The sequence below is a fragment of the Hirundo rustica genome, chromosome 5, assembly GCF_015227805.2.
Source record: "Hirundo rustica isolate bHirRus1 chromosome 5, bHirRus1.pri.v3, whole genome shotgun sequence".
In the NCBI taxonomy this organism is placed as follows: domain Eukaryota; kingdom Metazoa; phylum Chordata; class Aves; order Passeriformes; family Hirundinidae; genus Hirundo; species Hirundo rustica.
In genome coordinates, this window is record NC_053454.1 from 16,425,346 (window position 1) to 16,452,843 (window position 27,498).

General features: G+C 37.0%; 1 protein-coding gene across 9 annotated transcripts in view; it reads right to left on the reverse strand.

The window, feature by feature from the left end:
* The window catches only part of KCNIP4 (potassium voltage-gated channel interacting protein 4), a 410,197-nt gene that overhangs the window by 22,416 nt on the left and 360,283 nt on the right, over positions 1 to 27,498 (reverse strand). For 6 of the 9 annotated variants that reach the window (XM_040065092.2, XM_040065088.2, XM_040065087.2 and 3 more), the window contains one exon: positions 17,996 to 18,120. In XM_040065092.2, coding sequence (XP_039921026.1) covers positions 17,996 to 18,120 — 125 coding nt within the window. Of the gene's footprint in view, positions 1 to 17,995; positions 18,121 to 21,346; positions 21,449 to 27,498 lie in introns of all 9 variants that reach the window. The other 3 variants (XM_040065086.1, XM_040065085.2, XM_040065084.2) reach the window with 1 other exon arrangement.

A 27,498-nucleotide genomic window follows, 5' to 3' on the forward strand; every position in this document is an offset into this window, starting at 1 on the left:
AAAGCCTTTGGGGAATGGGAGGGACAGTGAAATGAACCTCTACCCTTCATTAGGTAAGGAGCAATCCATAATTGAGGAGGCATCTCCCTGTCTGTCATGTCTTTGGGTATGAGGGCATTCTAAAACATCTCTCTTACCAGCTTTCCAAAAAGACTGTAGTCAGATAGGCAACTGTATCTATGGTTTCTGGCAGGTTTACGAGTAGCAAGCAATAGGACAAGAGGAAATGGCCTCAAGTTGCCCCAGGGGAGGTTCAGATTGGATGTTAGGGAAAATTTCTTCACTGAAAGGGTTATCAAGCATTGGAACAGGCTTCACAGGGAAGTGGTTGACTCACCATCCCTGAAGATATGTAAAAGCATGTAGGTGTGGCACTTGGGGACATGGTTTAGTTGTGGATTTGGCAGTGCTGAGTTAATAGCTGGACTTGATGACCTCAGAAAACTTTTTCAACCTTGATGATTCTATGAGTTAGGATTCTACTACACTGCTTGTCTTTAGGAAGCCTCCTGGAGTTGTATAAGAGCATGCAAAAGAGCAGTATCTTTACTTGGATTTGAAGAACAATAAAGAAAATGTCAGTGAATTCTTCAGATACTCATTGAAATAATATAGTTAGTCAGCGTAGAAAATGTAATGGAAGTATTTTACAACCTCCTCTTCCAAGCAGATAATGGTATATGATCGATGTCATTCCCAGACCTGCAGGAGGAAGAATAAACAGCCTGTACCCTGAGATGGGTGTGAGTGTGACAAAGCAATTCAGCATTTTGAAATTTTAAAATAAAATTTAAAAAAGTGCTTGGCCTATTTTGAAGGAATTAAAGAGAAAACGTTTACTTTTGGATTTGTACAGGTCAGATGTTGCCTTTTTTCTTTTTTTTTTTCTTTCCTAAGAAGTTTAATAAATAATGAATGACAAAAGGCACATTTAAATTCATCTAACTCCATGGCTTATTAACATGTAAAACAATTTTTTCCCTTTTCCTTGGCTGACAAAGACATTCAAAATATACTTATTTTGCAAAGGACCCTCTCCCCCTTTTTATAGGAAGTGCCAACAACTCCAACTCTGTCAGTCCTTAGTCTGAAGCTCTGAAGTCAGAGTGCCATTTCCTGACTGCATTTAAATGTTGTGATGTTAGAGGAGAATCAAGGATACTCTGCAAAATTCTATACAATTTATTATTTGTTAGTTCAAAATAAGCTGCCAGCCTTTGTTATTAGAGAAATACATGATCTACATATGTCCTTTAAAGGCAGTCTCTTCTTTTTTTTTTTTTTTTTTCTGTCCCTTAAGCTCTGGTTTCACCACACTGTTTGAAAGAATCGTTGCTTGAAAAGGCAACCTACTTTCATAGAATTATATATTAGCAGAGCCAGGAATGGCATTTTGAGTTTCTCTAGCTTGTCCCTCTGTAGTGTCCTCTGTTCTTTGCCACAGCATTGCCAGTAACACTTTACCTTTTCCATCCTTAAAGGTCTGTAGAAATGGTGTCTTAATGACATCCATTAAAAATCTGAGATGCTGGCCAATTACATTTACCAGAAATATCAGCTCAAACCTTTCTTTAGTACGCATCTTTCCTCTGAGACTCTACATGATAGGGAACTCTTCTAATCTTGAATAATTTCATTCCAAAATATATGTGGCCAACATGATTTACCTTCATGACTGTACTTTTCTTCACTCATAAATCTGACTTTATTGTGTTTATCAGGAGATTTGTGCAGTTCAGGGAAAGAGATTAAATATTGTAATTATTAAGTACACCCCAAGGTTTTATGTCAAGCTATTGCTGACTTCTTCCACTGTATCAACTATAATTAAAAAAATCTAACATTTCATTAAAATCCTATAAATGAGAGGAAAATAATTAAATAGTTTGAAAGAAAAAGGTGAGGCATATTTAAATAGTTTCCTATCTTTTTTCTTTCCTTGATCTGAATATAATTTATTTTGTTACAGCGAATTTCTGTTTGACAATCTTTTAAAATTGCATTAATGTATTAGATTTTCCTTCCAGAGAATAAAAAGGAGGGAATGTTCAACTTGAACTGAGTCCAGTTTTCTCTCTTTTAAAGAGAAAATAATATAAACTGACAAACAGAGAATAATAAATCTGATTCTGCCTTTTGATGATCTCTCTTGCTTGCAATTTTGCTGTTGGGAAATTACACCTACAGAACATGGTCTTATGAACCACTCCAAACCCTGTAAATTATTTACAAGCCTCATATTGTCTAAAGATATCTCTCCTTCAGTATTTTTAAAAATACTGCAGTAGGTCATTCTTCTTTACTACCTAATCAACATCCTTTTCAGACAAGAGGCAAACCAAGACAAACCACAACAAAAATGGAGAAAAGTGAAACATAGAAAAGAGAATGAAGGAGAAAAACTCAAAGCTCGGACTTTTGTCTGCATAACAAACAAGTCTGAATGATGGATAAAGCTGGAGTATTGGCAACTTTGAATATCTTTTAGTTATAGAATTTTGCATGACACGTTTCCCATCCCATGCTTCCTCTGCTGCTTCAGTTTTCATACTGCTTCATTTTAGATACATGTTCATGTCTATTGTTTTAAATATCTTCTCTTTTTGCATATGCTCTATGTGCTCTTCTAGGAAGACGCCTTCAGACTCTTTCATGCTGTTGAATCTGACCAGATACTTCCCCCTAAGAAATGTAATTATTTAATTTATTTTATTTAGTAAATTTCTATAATTCAATACATTCATTGATCAGTATTGTAACCATTTTACTTGGGAATACTTTTAGAATTAAAGATGCATTTACCAAATAGCAACAGGGCTAAACTTAAATTTTGACCCACCTTAGAGCTGCATGCTGAGAATAAATAAATTTGTAAATTACTGCAAATTAAAACACAAATAAATTTGTAATTTTGTAAATAATTTCCCTGTAGTAAATCAAAATAAACTTGTCCATGCTGTATTCATCAGGAATAGATTTCATCACCTATTTATTTTGAAGTGAGAGCAAGTGTGATTAAGTTTTTGTCCTGAAAGTACTCTTACAATACAGGGTTCACTTTTGTTACTGGTTAATTTCATAAAAGCACAGAACACATATTAGAAATTATCTTTGTGAAAAGGGCCTGAGTGGCATTTCTGGGGTCCTGATCACAGTACTGGCCAACATAGAAGAAACACCAAGAGCGGGGTAAAAATCCTGCAGCAGCTAATAAAAGTGAACTTTAGCAGGACTTCAAAGTAGATGATGTAAACAAAATGAGGTGTCTGGGGGAAAGAAGGTTTTGAAGTCACTAAAGAGAAAACAAGTGTAATATAAAAAATATCTCAAAAGATATGCTTGAAAGAGATGTCATGCACTAGCCTGTGAAGCAGCCTCAGAAAACTAATTCAGAGAAAACCCTCTCTCTTGAAATATTTTTAATGGGGCTGGAAAAAGCACTAGAAGTTAAAACTGGAAAAAATAACCTGGGAATGGTCAGACAGTTCAAAAGACTTTTTCTCATTAATACAGATTTTAAGAAATCACAGATGAACACATTTATGCCCCTCTTCTTTTTTATTTTCCTTTTCTCTAAATACTTCTAGAAGAATAAATAACAGAAGATTATGGGGAGAGAAGAGAGCTGCTCTTTTCCTGCCCTAGATATCCTCAAGAGAGCAACAAATTCACAGAGGTGGAAATACAAGCAAAGTATTGCCCATTAGGTGTTGGTGAAATTTTAAGGGATTGCTCCAACTATGAGCCAAAAGGAAAACCCCCATGTCTTTGTATTCTATTCCTGACAGTAATTTCTCTGATCAGCTTCTTTGAACCGGTGCCATCTGGGCTGCTGCATTGTCAGTATTTGGACTCCTCCATTTAAACACCTCTTTTTGAAACTACCTGAAGGACAGAAACATTTTGTTTCCTTTGTATAGATTTATCATTCAACATGTCAGCACATCAAAAGGGAGCTTTGAGGAAGTCTTTAGGAAACCAGTGCACGTATAAGATAATTGCTGTGACTACAGAAGAGATACCTGCACTGGCTCTTTTGATCAGGCAATTATATTATCCACCCAGCTCTGTTCTCCTTGAGCTTTGTGGTTTGCCTACAGTAAAAGCCAGTTTGTCAAAACACTGGGAGGATGATTGGCAGGACAGTGTCTCAAACTAATCACAAAGGATTATAATTTGTTTTATTTTATCTTTACAGCTATCATTTTGGGGTCTGCCCAGGACTACGCTATAATGGAACAAGTCCAGACCTTCCCTGCTTTCCTTCAGAAAGGTGATGGAAGGAGCTGCTGTTCATTACCAAGAAACAAGCAGAGACAAGATGAGCAGAGATTGCCGAGGAAGAGATGGGTAAAGGAATATTTTGAACACATGTGCATTGGGTGCCCAGTCAAGAGTGCTGGCCACCAAACAGGCTCAAAGCCTTTCCTAATTCATAGGAGAGTTGAGTCCCAGTATATTAGCATGTGTAAGACACAGGAAGATACTTGGAGAGTACAAATTGGGAAAGCTCAAAATAAAAGGTGGTGTGAAGGTTTTAAATTTTTATTTATTACACTACAGGAAATTAGTTTTTCCAAAAAAAATTAAGGCCAGAATTAATATAATTTTCATCTGTCCCCACTATGTATAACAATATATGTTATACATATGTATATATTTATAATGATCTATTTCTAGTTGGATGGATTTTCACTCATTTTCTCTAATAAATAACCTATGTTCAACTCAATTATATTGAAAACTACTGGTGTTTTTAACTTCAATTTTCACTTCTACATTTTGTGTTATCAGGAAAGGAACAGCTATTAATTTAACCTCCTGTCTATCAAAATTGAATTAGTTCTTGATTTTTTTTTTTAATTGGTTTCTCATGCTAGTTTTCTCAGGAGTGGGCTATAAAAAACTGCTTTCACAGCACCTCTTCTTTATTGAAAATAATATTCGATTTGCATTTTTAGAAATAAATTCCATGCCATCATGTAGAAAATGTTTTAACAAAAGAAGTGATGAATTATGTAACTGAAATTATATCTTGGATCAGATTTATTTACTTCACGAGGGCCCAAATATCTTCCTAATGCTATTATTTTCATTTATTGCAGAATCAATCCTTATAGATCAGGACACAAAAGAACATACTCTAGTCTTGCATCCTTGAATATAGTTGTGAGCCTAGAGAGCTAATAGTGATGATGGGAAATAAATATTTTCTCCAGTCTTTAAAGAAGCTGTATGGGATGAAACACAGATTAATGGTTAGGGAAATGGTTAGGGACAGTTACTCCAGAAAGTCTTTTGTCCCTACTCTTAAATCTTCCCATGAGTTTGCCTATTTGGTTACTAGTGTAAAGCTTAAGCTGTTTTATAAGATTCAAAGAAAGAAGGCAGACCCAAAGAGAGAGCACTAATTATTGGGTCTAAAGGGACAACTTTCCTTTCAATCTTTCCTCTTTGACTTAAAGTACAGTAGGATTACTTCAGCTAAAGACTCACAGGGGGAATATCTCAGGTTGTTGCATTTTCATTTCTGTCACAGGAGCTGTAAACTCATTTTATAGCTCAGAGGCAACAGCCTACATTTCTAGGAATGTTGTGGCAGTTTTGATTTGACAGCACCTCCATTGACATCCATTGGTGAAATATGTGTAAAAACTCTTTACAAGCTTTGTCTCGTCAGGTAAAACACAAAACTTGCTTCTGCATAGCCTCTTGTAGAAGAGATACAATAATGTTTCCCTATGGCACAGCAGAGATGTACTGCATTTTAAGCCTCCCACTGGAAGATACTCTAATGGACAAAAGTTTCTTTCCACCCCCTACTTTCTATGGCCATTTCAGAGGAAAACAAGCAGAAATAAAGGAACTGGCTCACATCCAGCATGTGTGGCTTCACACAGTAAATAACAATCAACACTTTGGCTGCTTCCACAACTCAGCAGGCGAGGTGCCAGCAAATGCTTTTAATCAGAGCCATTCTTTGTTTAGCAATGCCCAGTAACTAGTGAAATTTTTAGTTTCTTACTATTAGCACTGGCAGTAAAACAACAGTAAACAACATGGTTAAAGATCTGAACTTAAAAGCTCACCTGAAAGCTTGATACCCTAAATTTCATGGAGGAGTCTCTGGCATCTGAATGGTGCTTAGTGTTTCTGCCCTTATTTGACACTGCAGGATGGCATTTTACAATCCTGACTTGACAAATAAGCAGGAAATATAATTAAACTAAACGCAGCAGAACCTATACTTCAGCAGTGGAGCATATTGTAAACACTTTGGCAAATACAAGGTGCTCAGCCTCTTGGGAAAAGCTGTATTTAGGTGAGCACTGCTTCACTGACTTGCCTTTCATACATTCCCACGTGAGTTCTTTTAATCAAGTCCCTTCAAATCAGCTGAAGTCCTAGGTGAGAGGAGAAGGAATAGCAAGTGCTGGTCTCTTGGGCATACTCCATTAGACCCACTCAAGTGATTCTCTTGAGCAGAATGGAGAATTTTACCAGTCCCTAAAAGCAATATTTTAAGGTAGGTCAAGTCCCTTCTTTAAAACCATAGAGGCATTTATTTTGTTTTTCTTACATAAGGTTGCTTTTGTTTATCCTAGAAGCTCCTTGTATCCTTGAAGAGGGGAAGATTCACTGAGGAAGAAAGCGTACTAACAACCTTCTGCTAAATGTTAGTGGACTTTATATAGCCATATCTGAAAATGGAAAAGCCTGAATTTAGCTCAAGGCATTTATGAAGCAGAAGCAGCATGTTGGGGGGGAAAAAATATTCTATATCCTGTCTTAAATGCTTGTCAATCAACTGGATCTTGATACTAGGTACTGACATCAAACCAAATTTTCATTTTAACACTGAGTTTTGCATTCCTGAGACACATGACTGAATGAAAGATAGTCAGGCTGAAAGTGTGTCCTAAGTCATGCTATTCCAGTATTTTTCAGAGTGGTTCTTTGTTTCTTTCAAAGATGTGCAATGCTAAAGGCAAACAGGTCAATATTTGATTAGTGCTAAATACAATGAAAAGACCAAAGAATTTCAGTGCCTACAGCTTCCCGCCAGCTTGAAGAAATGGCAAAGAACATAAAATTCAACAGGGACTGGTTTAGACACTGAAAATCAAACACTGTGCTCATTATTTATATTTTATATGGTAATACATTTACCCTTTAACAAAGGTTTTTGCTTTCTCCACTACTAACAACACTTTGTCTCAGGAGAAGGGTCCCAGCAGTGCAAACAGAAGAACAAATGTGCTTACCTGCATAAATATTTATAAAACTGAACCTGACATTAGCATAGGTTGGAGCTGATTCACCAGGTACAGTGGGGAAAATCAGACACCGTTGAAGCAATAAGAGGCTGCTGTGGGTGAGAGAGAGATGTGGTCTGTGGGAGGAAATGCCTCTTCCCTGTCCACACGGTGAGGGCAATACGCCTCATCCTAGAGGAACTCTGGCACTCAGGATCTGAGACAGGGTCCCCTGCCCATGTATCAAAACCTCTCTGTCACTTCTGTGCTTGCCCAGTCCACTAGCACAGAACACTGACTCTTTTGATCTGTTGCCCAAAGGTCTCCCCAGAGTGCAGGTCCACAATAAGGAGAAGACACTTGACCACAAGAGCTCTATTGCTCATGGTGATCATGGAAGGACCAGAGTGGGCTTTGTAGCCATACATCTAAAGCTTTTTGAGAAGGAGGGGTGAGCAGTTCCATAAGACAAGGGAGGATGGAGGTACTGTTACTGCTTATAAAGGAGATATTATTCCTGTAATTCAAAGACATGAGAAAAGCATCAGAATGGAATTTGAAGTTTTGCAAGGCACACAAACCGATAATTATTTTAACACAGGAAAAAATCTAAATTAACCATATGAATCTCCTTTAGACTGTTCTAGAGCTTTCCTTTCCTCATATGTGGATACTTGATACATTGCTTTTAGCAGCATATCTAAAATTTGTGGCGTAAGTCAAATCATTGGAACTGAATACTTAAAAAAAACTATATAAATGGTGATTGATATTTGCTGGCATATTTTCATGAAAACATGAACAGCATAGAGAAATAAAAAAGGAGAAGACATTTCCCAGTTAAAACAGGTAACAAGAAGAATAAAAAGAAATAACTAGAGAATTAGATACATCTTAAAAAGAGTCATCCATCAATTAGTTCAGGCCTAAAAAAGGTATTTCATCCCTCATGGTTGTATCATTCCTTATGGTGATACATTGAGGTGGAAATTGCTGGATATAAAAACTCCTTGCACAGTCTGTTAAGTTTATGGCACATTAAGTTTGTCTTTGTTCCATAACCACAGATTTTGAGAACAGAAGAAGTAAGGGCTGTTACAATTTATGCTCCATTACAGGTGTGTTAATCTGCCTCTTCTTCAGTGCAGTAGACTATTGACTCGGTAGCCTGTGCATCTAAATACAGTGCTTAATGCTGACATCTTAAATCACAAGAAGAATCATAAACATGTTGTTCTGATATTTTTAATTGCTTGTAGATTGTGTGTCAGATACAAATATTGCTATATTCAGTCACTGGGAGTTCACTTTTAAAGTTGTTCTTGGCACTTCTTTTTTGTGAGGCCACTGTGAAGCATCACAGTGTCAGAGATGCATAAATGGAGAGAATAAATACTTGTCAGAAATACATAAAGTGCATATAAAGTGCTTCCTAGATCAGTGTTTTTTCAGGCATGAGTTTACTGTGATCTCTACTAGACAGATACGGAGCTTGGCCATTGAGGGGTAGAGTATCTCCCTCAAATGCACTGCTCACACATTTCGCTCTTAACACCAAGGAATTCAGTGTTCGTTTTTCTCTCCTCCATGAACTTCGCTATCTCCAGCTCCTGGGAAAGTTCAGTTTCCCACAGCCACCAGCCCCCCCACGGGTACTCCCCACTTTGTTCCCAAGACATGTTTGAGGAGGCTTTGATCAATGGCTGAGAAGCAATCTCTCAGATAGCCAGGGACCCTCTGAAAGGTTTTGGCTGTCAGACCAGGGACATTAAATTAGACAGCTGTCAATGTGGAGCCCACACAGGCCCTGAAGCACTGGTATAATGCTCTCAGGCAACTCAGAAGTCTTTTTAGTGTGATAGTTAAGGCTTTTAAAGGTGTGTGGCAGTTAATAAGCCAGCCAGGGAGCCAAAACACTGGAGTCTTTAGACTTCTAGTTTCATGCTGTGTTTACTGAATCATGCTGTCTTCTGAGTTATTGGCTCCTATTTCTTCTCTGACACTCACCGTATCTAAGATCTTTTAAGAATATTTCACAATGGAATTCATTGGATTGAATAAATTCCATGGCTTGAAAGCTAATATGAGAATCATTCACATAACTGAAGTGCAACTGCACAAATGTCCAGCTGATCTAAAGAATACGGGCCCTGTCAGACAATTTCACTCAAAGGTAAATGCAGGTTGACCCAAGACTTGTAATACACTTCCCTGACATTAAAAGACTTGACCTTGCAGCTTTGTTACTCGTGATTTGATGTTTTATTTAAAGATTTACCACTGTTTATTTTTAGCACAGATGTTGATCTAAAGATATTCGCAAAAAGAAATTAATTCTGTTGAAACAGTGAAAGGACTTTCATCTGTTTCACTTATTTCTGACAAAACCTGGCCATCTCTAATTTTGCTCACACTCATCAGAAATTTAAAGTAGAAAAAATATAAAGATCCAAAATAATTTAGAAATTCCTGGGATCCATATTAGATCCCTGAGTCCAGCACAAGTAAGATTTATCTATCAAGTCCATACAACCCAAAAGGTTGAACTGCACGATCAAGAAATTTCACCAGAAGGTATATTTATTCCCTCTCCCCTCATTTTGCAGGCTTAGGATCCCCACATGAAAATGCATGTGTTCACGTGCAACATCAGAATTGGAGGGGAATAGAGAGACAACTTAGTACAAGATTTAATAAAGACTTAGAACATTTTGTACACAAATTCTTGAAAAGTCTTTAAAAGTAAGGAAATTGGTATCATTTTATGTTAAGCTATTTGTTATAAAGTACAGTGTTTATAGCAGTTATAGTTAATATGCATCGTACCTCATGAAGAAAAGAGGATGGGCAGAGAAAAGAGAGTTAAGAGGTGTCTCCTTACTAAATTTTTAAATTACAACATCATAAGAAATGCATTGCACCAAATGTTACTTCTCTAATGCTAGTGATTACCCAGAAACTGAAATACAACCATTGCACATAATTCAAATACCAGGCTCTGTAGTGCCTAGTCCAGATGCTGCAGAAAAGTAACTGCAGTGAACTGCAGCCAAAAACAGCATTTGGCTGCTCATATTCTAGTACATAAACATTTATATTCCAAACTGATGCACATAAAAGCTCGTGTAGTAGAAAGCAGTTCTTCCAACAGTTGAATTACACTGAGCATCTGGCTGGTAAAGCAGAATGTGTTTCAAGTGTTAAAGTGGCACTTGTGAGCCCCAGGGAGAGCACACCAGAGCACAGGATGGGTACTGCCAATTCCAGATAGGATGGGCTCACAAACACACAGAACAATAAAATGACACCAAAATTTAATGTTGACTTTTTTTTTTTTTTTTAGATAATTCATGAGCGAGCAGCCACTATTATGAATACAGTCCTTGCTAAGCTAGATGATATTTTTTCCCTAGTGAGCACGATGTGAAGTATCTCTGTGCAACCCATGAGATGAATGGACTGAGTTCATTATTAACTTTCAGAAAGAAGGTTTCAATCTCTGCCAGTAACTGTGAGACTAATTGAAACAAATATCTCTGCTGAACACACTAGGTCTGTAAATTTATGACAACTGACAGCTATACTCTAGGCCTGTCAAACTGTACTTCCAAATTATTTTACTTGAAAAAGTTTTGAAATATTTCAAGTCTCTTTACTAACACTTGAAGAAAATATACGATGAATGTAAGAATTATTTATTGCTCAGTTTGTTAAAAGATTTTCACATAGCCTTGTTTGAAATATGGAAGAGGTCCCTCTAAGTCCCTAGCAAATGAAAGCCAGAGCTTTTGTAAAATAATAACAGAATTCTTCCTTGGAAAGGGCTGGTTATTTTTAAGTTATTCTTCAGTCATCTAAACTTGAGAAAACAATTGATCTGAAGCACAACTGGAAAACAAGAACTCAACTTTAAAAGGGAAGATTTGAGCTATGTGCATTATACATGTCTATTAAAACCCTAGAGAGAAAAAGATTTACAGAAATCTGTCTATTGACAGCACACATGGTATCTAGCTTCTAGGTTTACTTGCTTGAGCTTCATTATGCTGTTGTCTACTGTTTAATTTATTAAGACAAACAAGTCACAGGAGTTTTCTAACATGGGGAGATGTTAATTTTCAGTTTGAATTACTACTATCTGATTTTCTTGTAAGATTTAGAACTTCCATTTACTTTTTTTTCCCGTTTTACTGGCATTTCTATACTCTAAGTTCAGCAGGTTTATATGCACGAGGCACACTGTTCAGCTGTCATCATTATGTCTATCTGAAAAGACAAGTTGTTGGTACTCCTTTGTATGTACAACCTTTCCATGTCCACAACACTGGTGTTCAAATGCTGCTTTGTGCAGAGGGGTCAGCACCTCTGCAAAAGCTTTCACCAAAATGGGAATGTCTCATGCGCTGATGAAGAGTAGAACATCCGCTGTTTGATATTCAGAGTCACTGAGGGATATAGCTCAAATGGTTTTAGTATTGATTCATGTTAGCCAAGAAAACTAGGTAGGAACATTTGACTGATCTATATTTGTATTCTAGGCTCTCTTCTGTTGGGTCAGAAATTCTGCATCTGGAAAGATCTTGCTAAAATCTTGCATGCTGTGAAGCCCTAAGACTTGTACAGACAGTCATCAAATCTTGAGGAAAAGCAACCATTCCAACTCCCAGTCAAATGAAAAATCTTCCTTGTTGTTCTAGGGCTCCACATGGAAGGTTGAAAAGCATATTTAAGCCCTAAGCTACTTCACCTACAAGAACAAGCTTTGGAGGACTGCTGTCAGGGGCAAAATACTCAAGCATCAGTGCCATTTCGACTCATGTTCAGTTTGGGGTTTTTCCTCTCTGTTCTGGTCTGTATTAATCTTGAAACTGCATTTACTGGTTGCAATACATACAGGTTCAGTATAGCATTGAATGTGATGACAACAAACTGAAGACATGCTATTGTCTCTGTGAGATAGGTGATGTGGCCAACTCAGAGAAAGCTGATCCAAGCTAAATTATTACTTCTTGTAGCATGAAAGCCTCTGTTTCATAATATACAATGTTCCAGAGATATAAACTAAGAGGATTATGTTGTCATTGTCCCTTGTCATGCTTTAGAACAGGTGGAAAAGGTTAAGTTAGGAAGCAAGGAAAATTGAATGGAGTTCCAAAATCTCTGTTTTGAATCATCACAGAGGTATTTTAACTCTTTGCAATGCCCATTTTTTAATCTCTTCAATATTTTATCTCTTCAAATGTTTATGTCCCTTGTCAGTACAAGATTTCAATTTGTACTAAATAATTTCTAATCAAGACATTGATTATCTTAGAAACTACATTTGAATGACAGAAGTGAAATACAGAACCGTACATCTCTTAGCCATAGGTCAGAGGCTGTGCAAGTAGCAGAGCCATAAAGGTAAAAGCCATCCATACGTAGGACATGGAGATATGTTTCTCCTACCTTCTTTTTACCAAGTAGGTTCCAACTGCAGTGAAAAATCAAATATATAGTGTCCCTAGAAGGTCATGCATACAAATATTTAAGAAAAGTTAAATAATTTGGTACTCAAAATTACATTGAGGTGTTTCAGCTTTTGCACAAATTAGTGCATATCCTGCAAAATGCACATTATATACCCAACCTTCACCTTTCTTGTTAAACAAAAAATTTCAGGAGTAGAAAAATTATTTATACAGTGAAAATTATTTGTATTCCATGTAACAACTCAATTTTGCTCTTCTAAATCTCAATTACTTTCACAAAATTTATAATCTTTCTTTTGTTTTTTAAAACTCTAATTAAATGGGAAAATGTTTAAACACAAAACTCAAATGCTTTAGACAATCAATAAATGAGCTTTATCACCTCTAAAACTAGCTTCCATTAATTTTTCTGTGAACCTCACAAATGCAACATACAGTGATACAATGCTTCCATCAATTCATAACTGAAATAGAAAAATCTCTGAGTAAATTAGCATATTTCAACTTATGCACATAGATGAGTAGTGTGATGAGGGAGCCGATCTTTGAGCTGTAACATTGACAGATTTATTTTCTTACTATCATTCTTGTCTCATTTGCAAAAGGGAAGAAAAGTGTCTTAGAAACACCATTTTCCCAATAAATGTCAAAAGTGTGGAGCTGCCTATTTAAAGCTCCACTATGTGGCCACAGAGATTTTTATGCATTTATGACTTTAATTTACATTTTCTCTGACATACAGCCAGGGTGATAAAGGTCCACGAAAAATCCTTCCAGTTTTCTAGAAAAGTCTAGGAGTTTTCCAACACAGAGCTCTACAAAAATCTTCACAAAAATAACCAACCAAAATGAAAAGACTATTAACATTTAAATTTAGCACAGGAGCATCTTTTGTACAGCAAAAGCATCATCTAGGTATTTTTTAAATAGACATTTTTAAAACTGGGAGAGATCTATCAATGGACAAAAGATAAAGAAAGACCACATGTTGAGTCCATGTTTGATAGTCTGTACAATTTATTGTGAAGTGCCACTTGTACTAGGACTGCCACTGAGCCATTGGTTTGAAAGGTTAATGACTGCAGCAATCACAATTTCAATTTACAAGAAATGGGATGACAGGAAGCCAAATACAAATTGGAAATGTCCCACTGTGATGGCAGCTGAGCAACAATTCATCAACAAGAGCACAGGAATATTGTAAAGCCATATTGCTGGGGACAACCTTTTCAGTCTGACAAGGGCTTAGGCCTTACATTAAACTCATTTTTCAAGGACTGTATAGAAGCTTAAAAATGGTTAAATCATCTAATATAGACGTAATTTCTTCCTTGATAATTTTCCACGTAGTAGTTATTAGGTCATCTGAAGGTGCTTGGCTCACCTCCTTACATTTCCTTTAGTGTATATCCCCTTTCATTCTAAATGTTGACTTTGGGTTCTACCAAAACAGCCATTGTCCCAAACACATTTCAATCATCTTTGAGCATTCCCTGCAGTTATACTTTACCACTTGCTTACTCAGAGCATCAGCTCTACTACAACATGATCTGAGAATTTCTACAGCTTTCAGGTGTTTACATACATACAAAGATGCTCTGTGAGACTATGTGCTCCTTCTGCCTGGATTTTGCATGTAATTTGTGTACAGTGGAAAACCAAATTGATGATAATAAACCAAACTTTGTAATCATCAACACTACAGATATGCAGGTGGGGGTTTTTTTGTTTGGTTGTGGGTTTTTTTGTGTTTTGTTTTTTTTTTTTTTTTTCTCATCTGAAGTCAGTCAGGACTACATGTAAGCAATTTGAAGTCAGAAATAATAAATAACTGGAGGTAAGCTGTGAAAAGTTCTGTTCATCCCTATCTCAGAACAAACATCCTAAAACTTGACAGGATTCAGGTAAATAAGCAGGCTGGAGTGAGATTCGATAGACAAAAGCTTTTCAATTAGTACTAATGTGCTGTAGGATGCTGCTAATTTCATCTAACAGGACCACAACATCAGCAGAATTACAGTAATTTAAGTTCATGCTTTAATTTATCTTGCTTTATATACTTAAATTATTGAAAAGATAGTAAGACAGGCAAATAGGTGAAAAGCCTAAAGTGCAGAGGTAGGAGGATCTGCACAAGATTTTGATGGCATCATGTTAAATGTGTGCGCCTGTTTCATTAAACCTTTTCAGTAGTTTCCTTCTTAGTGGAATGATTAAACAGAATACCACAAACTCAGAGAATGGCTGGGGCTGGAAGGGATCTCTGGAGACATCTGGTTGCACACTCCTGCATATGCAGGCCTACCTGGAGAGGATCCCCAGGACCATGTCCAGAGAACTAACTTTTGGATATCTTCAAGCAGGAAGATGCAACAAGCCCAGTGTGCAACCTATGGTGGTGGTCAGTTACCCTCACAGTGAAGTGTTTCCGGATGTACAGGGGGAACATCCTGTGCTTCACTTTTGCTTACTGCCTCTGGTCCTGGCACTGGACACTATTGAAAAGAGACTGGCTCCATCTTTACACCCTCCCGTCATATATTTATATATGCTGGTAAGATCCTGCTGAGCTTTCTCTTCTCCAGACTGATCAGTCTCAGCTCTCCCAGCCTTACCCCACAGGAGAGGTGCTCCAGTCCTTTAGACACGTTTGTGACCCTTTGCTGGGCTCTCTCCAGTATGTTCACACTTTGGTTTTACAGGACAGTCCAGAAGAGGCCACAACGCTTCAGATGTGGCCTCGCCAGTGCTGAGTGAAAGGCTGATGTGGCCTCCCAGGGCTCCCTCAACCCACTAGAAATGCCTTACCTAAAGTAGAACTGCCATTTCTAACATAGACACATTTGCTGGCTCATGCCCAACAAAGCCAAGTCAGTGTCCAGCTGGGTGGCACCCAGGAGACGTTGGTACACAAAGCAGACACATGAAGCATGCAGGTGTGGAAATACTGGCAGGATAGCACTAAGTTGGACCACAATGCAAGAAGGCAGGTGGCCTTTGGCAGAGGAGGATAGTGGAGCATTATAAGGGGAGACGGGGAAAGCGCAGACCATGGGAGACATTGCAATGCCATTGTGGATCAGTACCCACCAAAGCTACTCATGATTGATTTGATAAAAGGCAGATATGTGAACTAACAGGAAACTAGTAGGAAACTAATAGGAAAGGTGAACTAATGAGCATAGACAAGCTGCTCATAGAGCTGAGGTAGACTTGTCCTACCAGTTCTCTGAGGTGATTAGAGAACTGTGATCTAGCACCATATATTCCAGTAGAAACTGTTAATATGAAAAGTAAACCAAACTCCAACTCAACAAAAAGTTTGAAATCTTCCATTTCTGAAATCTAATCCTTGGGCTAAAGAATAGTACTTTAAACTGATTTATAAGGGTCACTAGTCCTGGGCATACTTTACAGCCTTTTAGATTGTAATTGATAATTTTGCAATGATATTATACACAGAAACACTGATGTTAATGCCCATTAACTCTATCTATTCAAAGATATGTTATACATGCATGTCTTGAATTATCATGTACTGATAAGGAAATGAAACATAGGGATAAAGATGTATTACCTTGTCTTACCATCAGCATTCCTTTGATGCAAGTAGAACTTACATCTTGGAACAGAAAAGCATAGGAAGAGCTGGAATTCCTCTTTGCAGAAAATGCTAAAAAGGTATCAATTAAAATTCTTCCTTATAACCTATTCTCTCTCTCTCTCTCTCTACTTCATTTTATGCAAAGAAATATCAAGGTCCTTAGTTTCTGAAAGTCTAAAAATAATTATTCTTGGAAGAACAGACAGAAGGCTTATTTTATCCACTCCACTTTGTACCTTTTTGCCTTAGATAATTAGGGACATTAGATCGTGATTTGCAATGCCTGGAGAATGTTGTCATTAGCAGAGGAATGTTCTCGGGAAACCTGAGGAAATGAAAAGCTTTTAAGAGCAATCACTGTTAATCACATGCCAACATTACATACTTTCTGGAACTGAGAATGATACAGACAGGACACATTAAGTGACCCTGTCTTGCTTGCACTGTAAGCTTTTGATAAAATATATATGTTTAAAACACCCCTTTGCATGTCTTACTTTCTTTACAGAATGCAGGAGAGCTAAGAACTCTACAAGATTTACACTTCTTGTACAAGCTATGGAAGACATCCTCTCTGATTCCATAATGGAGCTTCATTGCGTTTTTATTAACTCATCTGAGTAGTAAATGCCATGGGCAAGAGGTTGTCCTTTTTACCCAAGAAGGGTGAAAGAAAAACTAAACTATAAGGTAATAAATGCAATTAAATTCATCTTTAGCTTCAGCTTAGAAGGAGATATAGCATCCACACAGTTGCAATAATTACAGCTAAAATTATAGATTAACATTAAAATGGATTACTAAAATTTGCTTTTATTAATTTTAATATAATATTTCTTTAATATTTTCTATCCAATGTTAACTGCATGCAATATTCTGCATATTTTTTAATCAGATGAAAGTAAAATAAATAGAGAAAAATCTATTTTTTAAGAAAAAATACAGTACTACTTACTAACATCTTTTTGAGTCTTATTTCATTGCTGTACTCGCCATGCATGCCTCATAAGTCAAAGCCAAGCCCAGCACTACAGGGCAGCTGTATACACCAGAAAAAGAACTGCACTACACCCATATACTGAGGTCCTCAGTTGGGATCCCTACCAAAATAAACATTGTGCCTGCCACTACATCACACATTATCAGCAAAAAAAAAAAAATCACAACTACTCCAAGTAAAGGGATCTAAGAAGTTTACAGATTTGTAGAACTAGTGAGAACTGATGAACTTATCTACAGCTGTTCACCAAATAAAAAAGTCACCTAGTGCAGCTGAAGTCAATTACTTCTTGTGACAGCTCCTTGAATACAAAAATCAAAACCTTTCTTCTTACTGACCAAATTCTTCAGGACTCTTCCATTATTGCTTCCTTAGACAAAAAACCTCAACACAACTTGCAATCTCTCTTTGAACAAAGTCCTACTATACTAAGTTTTAATTATTCTCTCCTTGATGTTTTCTATTTTGTCTACATCTTTTGTTCATTAAATAGTTTAATGACTTTAGACCAATTATTTCAGAGTGATTGTTTCCTCATCTGATCAGACATGCAGTATTTAGCTACTGAATCTCATGGGCTGCACTGCTAGTCACTTTATACACAGCTGAGACCGCAGTGGCATATCCTGTAAACAGATTGCAAATTCAAAAAGTAAGTACTTACATTCTTGAAACCTCTATATAAGATCTGAAGTTCCTTCTTTGTGAATTTACTCTGTGCTTCCAGGAGTTCAAGAGCTTCAGGTCTATGTCGTACTGTGGCCATTTCCATTTCATCTTCTACAGTGTCTGCAGAATACACGAGACAGAGAAGGAAAGCTCAACAAGAAATACAGGAGGTGGAAGGGGAGGAAGGGAAGGAAGGGGAGGAAGGAGATGAAGGGGAGGAAGGAGATGAAGGAAGAAAGGAAGGGAGGGAGGGAGGGAGGAAGGGAGGAAGGGAGGAAGGAAGGAAGGAAGGAAGGAAGGAAGGAAGGAAGGAAGGAAGGAAGGAAGGAAGGAAGGAAGGAAGGAAGGAAGGAAGGAAGGAAGGAAGGAAGGAAGGAAGGAAGGAAGGAAGGAAGGAAGGAAGGAAGGAAGGAAGGACATTCTCTTAAAGACTTGTTTTTGCAGCTTTAATGACAAATGACGAGTCCATTTTGAACTCATAGGAAAAGGGTGTCTATCATCTGCCTCTGTGGCTGCAAAGAATAGTGAACAGCAGTGATGATCCAGTAGCCTGCACATTATCTCATGAGTAGTTATAGCAATAAACTGGAAAGCCAACATCCTGCAAGAGCATGCATGATACATTCAGTATGATTTTTCTGTTTACACCAGAAAATGAAACATACATATTTATACTTTGACAAAATGAAACAATTTTATAAAACTGTAATGACTCCAGAAAACTGAAATTTTTCCTTCAGTAACATAATGGATGTGAATTCACTATATTAAGCTGGGATTTTTATTGTGAAGTTGTCCTTTGGAAAGCATGTGAAATTGATGTTGCACATTCATCAGCAGATCTTACTTTGAGTATCATAAAACTGACCCTTTAGGAGAAATATTATTGAGGGTGAGCAGCCTAAGTGGGGAACATGATGGTTTTAGTGACCTCTTCTTTAAGTAAGCAAGAATGTGGATATATACATTCAAGGTTTACAGTTGAGTGTAGCCCTAAAACAATGAGAATTAGCAATGCATTTTTCCTAGGTGGAGTTTTAAATGTGAAAGTTCAATAAAATAACTAAAGGAACTTACAATAAGATGCCAGTCACTTGTGATCAAAAATACCAATGTGTGTGTCCATTTCTAAATACTGTCAGCATTAAATGTAACTTATGTAGTACTCCAAACTGATTTAATGAAATTACAGCCTTATTTTGATTTAAGAGTTATACAAACTATAGAAATGCAACAATACAACATGCCTAATTGTCACTTCTATAATGCTGATGATACATATTTTATTTCATTAGAATTTGAGACTCTTTATTCTTTGAAAAAGGGTATTTTTTGTTCAGTATTCATAAGCACACAGTATTGGAATACCTGATTAAAGCAGTATTATGGCTGCAGTTTCATATATTTTTGTTCTGCTGTAATGCAGTAATAATAGCTTTCAGCTGCTTGGGAGAAATTTGGCATCAGAAGATACAGTTCGGCTAAACAAAAAAAAATCAAATTTTAAAGAGATATTTAATAATATATAAACTATTTGGGGAAAAAAAATCACAAAATTTAGGGCATTGTCCTGTTTCCTGTGGAAGACATGTGTCTGTTAGCACTAAGGAGGATGATCTCAGTGTGATCCAGATGACTTTTTTTTAATTTTTTTTTTAAATTTATTTTAATTTTTTTTTTTGGGGGGGGGGGTGTTACTGCAAGTCAACACTAGGTACTTAGATTAAATTGGCAAAAAAAATCAACCTGAGAATAAATATTGTTGAAAGCTCACTTATACTTTATATTCAAATGGTTTTGTGGTATTTAAATGGGTTTGGTTTTAGCAGAAAAAGACATTACTTGAAATGAGAACTTTAAGCACCCATTTGTAAAACATCTGGCTACCTAGAGAGTCATCTACAAACTTTTCTGGAAGCTAAATGAATACACATAATAAATATGAGGCTAAAGGCAAGACAATGTGCTGAGCACAATATTCAGTATATCCTTAGTAATAAATATTTTTATTGTGCTTAAATGATTCAGTGAGAATGTAGAAGACTGAAGTAAGCTGATGATGTTAATGAAAAGGTTCAGCATAACCTGCTTCACACTTGACTTCTCTAGTGTCTTATAGACACTTATCAAAATAGAGTTATTAACAAGTGCCACAACAGTAACTGCATTTTTTAAGCTACCTTATTTTCAATTAAAACATATCAACTGAAGACACCATGAAAAAAATAAATCAGTGTACATCTAGAAATTTAGCCCTTTTCACCTCAAATACTTAGAAGGAAAGCAAGTACCAGAGTTTTATCTACAGAGGAGCATATGAAAGACAGTGAAGAGGGACAGCAAAAAGACACCCTAGATCTATACCTGTGAAGTCTTGACATTAAGTCGGAGACTGTATTTCTAGTCAAGTTGTCTTTGGTTGTCCTGGATTCACTAGACATGGGGAACTGCTCTTGCAGGCTTTTTTTACCTGAGATTGATTGATATGCTTTATCAGAAGAGTATACAGGAAACACACGGATCATTCAGCTTCTGGTTTTGGTGCTCATATTAATGCCTAGAATTAAGTCAAATTAATCAAGATTTAATTTGGTCCAGAGGGATATTTTAAAATCTGCCATAGGAGCCAATTTATATTGGAAGACATTATAGTGTTATTACTATAATTAATCTCTATATAGGAATAAGTATGCATCTATGTATTGATCTCTCTCTCACTCTCTCTGCCCCTCTATATTTATCTGTTGCCTACCCTGGAGAGATTTTATTTCCTTATAGCATATCAACACTTTCAGTATCGTATCAGTGTGCTTTTCCTTACATCCACATTCACGTACTTTCTTTTCAATCTCATTACTATTTCTCTCTCAGAAACCAACTTTAGGTGCTGTTCCCTATATAGTTTGAAGCTCAAAACCTGCAGGGCCAATCCTTTCCTCCCAGACCAGTTACAATGGTACCCCCTGTGTATTGGATAGCAAGCACACACAGACACGTGCATAAAAATGCAAAAAAAGTTATCACTTTTCAAATACAGGGAAGGCAGGTATTAAATTTAACCAGGGAATCACTTGTCCCTAACTAACTTGCAGATCATAGGTTCCAACCCAGCAGCTCCTGTGTGGTAGACCATGGCACTGCTATCTTGCCATCCTACTCTGCACAGACAAATCTGTTAATTACTAAATTTTAAACCTCGATAAACCATATGATTACTTCAGCAGGTATCTTTGCCTCTCAAATGAGCAGTTAATGAAAGTATAATTTTTGATGCATGCAAACCTAAAAAAAAAAAAAAAAAAAAAAAAAAAAAATTAAATTAAAAAAAAAGAAAAATAAAACTTGCTTTGAGTAACAGGAGATGTCGTTTTGGTTGCCGAGCAGGGCAAGAGCTTCATAAGTCGCTCTTTAATGCTGCGTTTGGTACTGTTCTGAGCGTAGAGGAAACCTAAAAAATATATTATCAGGACTGTTAACATAGGCTTGAGAACAATTTCTGTACATGCTGCAGAGTTCATCATTAGAGCAGAATGATGGGAAAAGGCCAAACAGATTGCAGCCATCATGAATCCCAAAGGGCAACCAGAATTTTTGAACAGGACAACAAAATTGTTTTGTCTTTGTATCTTTCCAGCATCTTTCCAATAAAAAGGATTTGGTTGTCTGTGTGCATCTCTTGTAAAATTCTTATAACCCACGTTAAATCATCTAACAGAGAAGTGACAGATTATTTATTTGAAACAATAGAAGGTAAAAAAAGGTTTGTAAAAATTTTAATGGTAAAATATTTTCAAGACTTTCAAGTCTATTTCATTCTGAATTTTAAGATGGAAAACAAAACCAAACCGAAATGAAATCTCAGAGATATCTTTTGTTGTCCTTTCTGGCAGACTTCTAGTTCCATGGCTGAGCTTTCCCATACAATGAATTCAGCAACTGTGGTAACCAGTCTGGTACTTTTGCCTTTTCTGAGTATTAAAATATCAACCATAACGTGTAGTCAGTTTCCCTTTAATATTTGGCACTCTACATATATAAAATATAATTATTTTTTTATACTCTAGTTTTAAAATCCAATTTGAGTGCCTCGCTAATGTTCACGTGGTATAAAGCAGGTGAACAGCATCACCCTTATTTACTGTGATGGAAATTGTTGGAGTATCTTCCTGTGAAGTCTAACCAACCACCTTATACAAAATGGGTGACATGAGCAAGCATTGCCTGGGTGGATATTTGCTCTAAACGGCAGACTTAACACCTGTAAAACAGCTTAGTACCTGATTTATGTTCCTGAGAGAGGCAGAGCTTGGCTGGGACTTTACACAACTCCTGCACTTTCATCGCAACTGCGTGCACAGAAACAGAAACACAGGCACTGCTCTATGATGGCTCTTGCCACAACAGCAAGAGTGCAAAACAGATGGGGCAAGAGATGAAAGACACAACTGACAGGTCCTGTGCTAAGGGCACAGGCACCAGGATAATCTTTGGATATCCCCTCTGCTGCACTTGCACTAAATCCTTGTGTTAGAGACATAACATGGAACTGTTCCCAAGCCATCCTAAGTATGTGCTTGTATTTGGGAACAGCAAGCAAGAAGCTTTAAGGATATTAAACTTTTTTAATAAAAGGGAAAAAATATCAGTTTGCATATAAGTAAAACATTGAAGGAAATTACAAAGAAATGAGGAAAACTAGGGATGACTCATCTACGGCCTGAAAAAATCAACCAACTTTCAGCAGACAAATTCTGCCTTTGAGCGAGCAGCAGCTCTGGTGAATACACGAAACAATCCAGTTTCAGCACAAGGTCAAATGGACCTAAATAACTGTCTCAGGAAATGTCTGAACCTTTTAATACAAATAATGAATAAGAATGAATTTTAGCCTGTAGCACCCAGCCATCAGCTCAGCTCAGAAACATAGTATAGATAAATGCATAAAATAAAATGCGAGCTGGTATCTGATGGGATCTCAAACTTCCCATTTTTAGTCTGAGCACCAAACCTGAGCCTGTAAATGGGTAGCTTGCTGCCTCAGTTGGCAATGTCTGCAGTATCACACTATGCCTGTACTGTACCTATCTGAGCACAAAAAAATATTTTATCTGTAAGGTTTTTTTCCTTTATTAGGAATTCTTCTGGCATAGACATGATGCAGAAATATCTACAGCTATCTTATATGTTTTAGTAAAGATTTGCAAGAGTTTACTACACATGTATTACTTACATAATTACATAGGTCCACACCTATGTAATTACTGATGATGTGTACAATGCTTTATAAAACTTAAAGGGATGTATTATTTCTAAATGGTTTGAAACTAGAAGCCTTGAGTAAATAGACAATTTTGCTACTTTCAGGCTCACACAGAAGCCCACGGAATTCAATGCAAACCATATGGGCTTTGCAGTAATACGACTAAGGTCAAACCCAAAATATTATCTACAGGAGAAACTAATATCAGAGGAGTAACCGAGGAGAACAGTATAGCTCTGTACTCACTTCTGGCAGCTAATTTAAAATTCTGACACTATGGTCAGGGCAGAGGTGAGGGGACTGGTTTATCTTCTCACAGTATAACAAAGGAGCACAGATAATTTTCATTCCTAGTGACTGCAGTTAGTTTATTCTGAAGATACTGCTGTTATGATCTCCTGATCAGTACTGCAACTTTCAGTGTGATTTTTCATGAGCTAAAAAAAACCCCAAAAAATTTAATACAAAGAAAACATGCTGCACACTGGGCCTATGCTCTGTCAAAACACTAAAGGTGATAATGAAGATGAAATATTGTCGTAACTTCAGTGAATTCTGTACCTATTTGCCCAGTTTGAAACAGGTTAAGGAAAAACCTTAACCTCTAATGTGACCATTAAGAAGCTAATTAATCTAATAGATTAAAAATATTTACACAGTAGGAAGCTCTTATTACTAGTCTTTAAAGTAGCTGGTCATGAAAAGAAGAGCTATGAAGCATCAACACACTGATAATGATGGACTGATGCTGCGTCTTTCAAACTTCTGGAATAGAATAATAGTGACTCTTAGCCTGAAAACAGATATTCAGGAGAAGCTAAATTTTCCAGGGGTTTTTTTTGTTTGTTTGTTTTTGTTTTTTAATAATATGTTGACTAGAAATGTCATGGCTCCTACCCCTAACCCAGTAAGGCACAAACTCCTCAGGGCTAGATGTGAAGGTTCTTCAAATTAAGGTTAGTTCACTGGTGCTGCTTGCTTGTGGATTTAATAATCTGTTCCCCTGCAATGAAAATTAAACTGTGAGACACATTTTTCCTCTGAATTCACTGTGGGAGTGCCCTAGAACTCATCTCCGTATGACATCACACAGAATTGTGGGCAATGGTCCCCAGAGGTGCTTACGTTTCACAAACAGTTCTGTAACTGGAGCACAGCTCATGTATTCCCATATCTTGGTACCCCTGTACTGCTACCTGTGCACAGACAAGGGGCACACCACATCCTCTGGGAGTGCCTGCCATTTAGCATGATTTATATCTGTAACTGCAACTGTTAAATTCACCAACAGCCTAAACCTCCTCTGTAGAGACACTTAAACTAGAGAACTGTAACTTATTAATCAAGATTTAATATCAAGAGTACAACATGTACGTATGGCCAGTGCAATTTTTTTCCAAACTTCTAAAATTTAAAAATTGTACTTGACCAAAAGTATCACAGTGTTGACACTGCTGGTTATAAAATATTAAAAAATATATAAATGTTTATAAGCTAAAAGTTATAAGTAATTAATAAATTACTATATATTTCTAATCATATACATTTACACCTAGACTGTCTTAATATATTGACTTTTTTCAGACATATGATCTCAGCTTTACAGAGACAGTACATATTAACATATTGCCCTGTTGTTATAGAGATAGGTCAGACTACCCCAGGAAAGACCATCTAGAAAGGAGTTTTCAGAGGCAAAATATCTCCCTTTCTAAGCGTGACCGGTGTCTTTGAAAATTCTTTGTAGCCAGCATGAAAGCAAGGGCAGGTAGGCCACTTTTTGCAGGAGTGGCAGATAAATCAGAATGTCTCTCTTAAACATTCACTAAGTGCACAAGATAGAACTTATTGTTGCTGCCCTTGCCCCCAGAGTTATGCTCACCTTTCCTGCTTTCATCAAATGCTCTCTGTTCAAAGAAGTACCCACCTGCCTCATTGCTGCCTTTTTTGCAATGAGATTTAGGTGATAAATATACACAGAAGGCATAGTAATCTGAGTCCCTAAAAGCTTTTGGGACTGGTGATCATCCTATTTAGGAGGATGTTTCTAGTTAAAAAACTAGAAACAATTCTTCCAACAATTTCTTCCTTCACTGTTAGTGAAGGACAAAAGTCACATACCTTTTCTTCCCCCCACCCTTATTTCTCTTCATGCTTTTTTATTTCTGTTAACTTTTTTCCTTCTCAAAGTCTCCCTCCTATATTTGGCAATGTCAGCAGGTTAGTTTCCACAGTTTAAGTCTAACTCTGCTTTTTAGTCAGCAGCATTTACAATCCACTGGCCACCTCCAATGCCTTAACAATACAGCTAAGCACCCAGTAGTGCTGGAATTTGGATTTTGTTCACCTCCAGAATTTTCTGTCTTCTCGTAAAAAATGGGGAAAAAATTCTCTGTTATATTAGTTCTGGATGTGGTATTTTTGGAAGACATTTAGCATAAGACCTGAAATCTAGGCTGGACAGATAATTTTTCTAAATACTAAATTTTGATACAAAAGTGACAAAGACTCTGAAAACTGAAAGGGAAACACATTAAGTGGTTCCTTGACATGATGATTTATGCTCAATTTCAGCTCTATGATGGAATTTCTCTCAGGGCCTTAAGGGCTGGCAGCGCCACTAAACGCTAATGGTTCATCACAGATGGAGAGGCAGGGAAGACAAAATGAAGTGCAGATTTCATATTCACAGTTCAGGACTTGTGGAAGAGAGACAAATCAGGGTACATGTGCCTTCTGTGTAGTAAGCTCGGGAATAGAATGAAATTATGTACAACATAAATATTTATAGGTCTCAGCCTCAGTTCTTTTGAAGCACCTGCCGAGGCACTGTGCGAGTTTTCAGTAGGCTACTTGGCAGATCATCAGCATTTTCTGTCAAGCCAGGAAAACATTCTTGACAATCTCATTTGTCTGTACACATGCATTTTATTGATTCTTCCTCTACTGACCCTAGCTTCCTGATTTTCATTGCAATATACATCTATCAACTTCATTGACTACTAAAACCCTATAGATCACATCAGAATCCCCATTAAGGTACTGAGTTTAAAAAAAAAAAAATGGATGGCAGCATTTTAGGGAGTACCTTGGAACTCTACTTTAAAAGCCAGATTGCCCTCCTTCACTTTAAATTCTCTTGTACATATTGTTATAAATTAGTCTCCCAACGGCAGATGCAGATTAGGAACTGATAGTTACAGTTCTCTGCCAATAAGTTAAGAGATCGGAGTCAATTGGGAAGTCTGGAGGCAACAGGATTTCATTGAAAAGGGTGAAGAACCAGTGATCTTGTCAAAACCAGTAACTACAATTTGGCATTTGCAGGATTGCCAAAGGAAAAAGGATGAAAGAAGAGAGGATTAAGTTATATCACTGGAGAGTAAGAAATAGAGTAGATAAGCATCCAAGCAAAACAGTGATAAAGAAGAGACATGGCCATACTTTCATCCTGACAGTTTTCATTAAATTTCCCAACTACAGCTTTATCAGTAAGACCATGCCTTTCCATGATATATATGGAAATGTATACATCCATGATATACATCTGAAAAACTGCTTATGTTATGAACAGTTTCTATACAAATGTTCAATGTAAACATTTTATAAAACTGTTATAAACGTCTCCAGGTGCATAAAAGAGGTCTTAAAGAAGATGAGAGATCATTCTCTCTGCCTATGTCCCTTCACAAGCAATTTAGTGCCACAGAAATAGCAAGTGATGCTGAGAAAGTGGAGATCTTAAAGATGGCTTATGGATACAAAGAGTGAAGAAGGTGGGAACTTGAGTAACTGTGAAATGGGCTCTAGCACTGGGCAGACACTTCTGGACACCTCTATGATGGTTTCCCTGGTCAGGGAAGAGCTTGAAAGGCTGGCACCAGAGATGGCACTGTGGGGAGAGTGAAAGGCCCTCCAAACACTTAGCAGGTCACAAACAGCAGCACAGACCCATAAAGAAAAGCTGTTAAAGAGACTGAATTTCTACTAATTACTAGATTATCTGGTTTAGTGGAGATTCATTGAGTTTTGCAGTGAAGGAAAACTAATTGATGCTTCAGCTGAAATGACAGATCAGTTTTAACCTGGAGGCTAAAAACCAGTGGCACACAGTGCCTGTGCTGTGAAATATGAAAGCAAAAAGGGAAAAACACCACTGTAAGAAGACTAGAGAAAGCAATTGAAAACAACAACAACAAAAAATTAGTCTTCCAAAAGTGAGTGACAGAAATCAAATG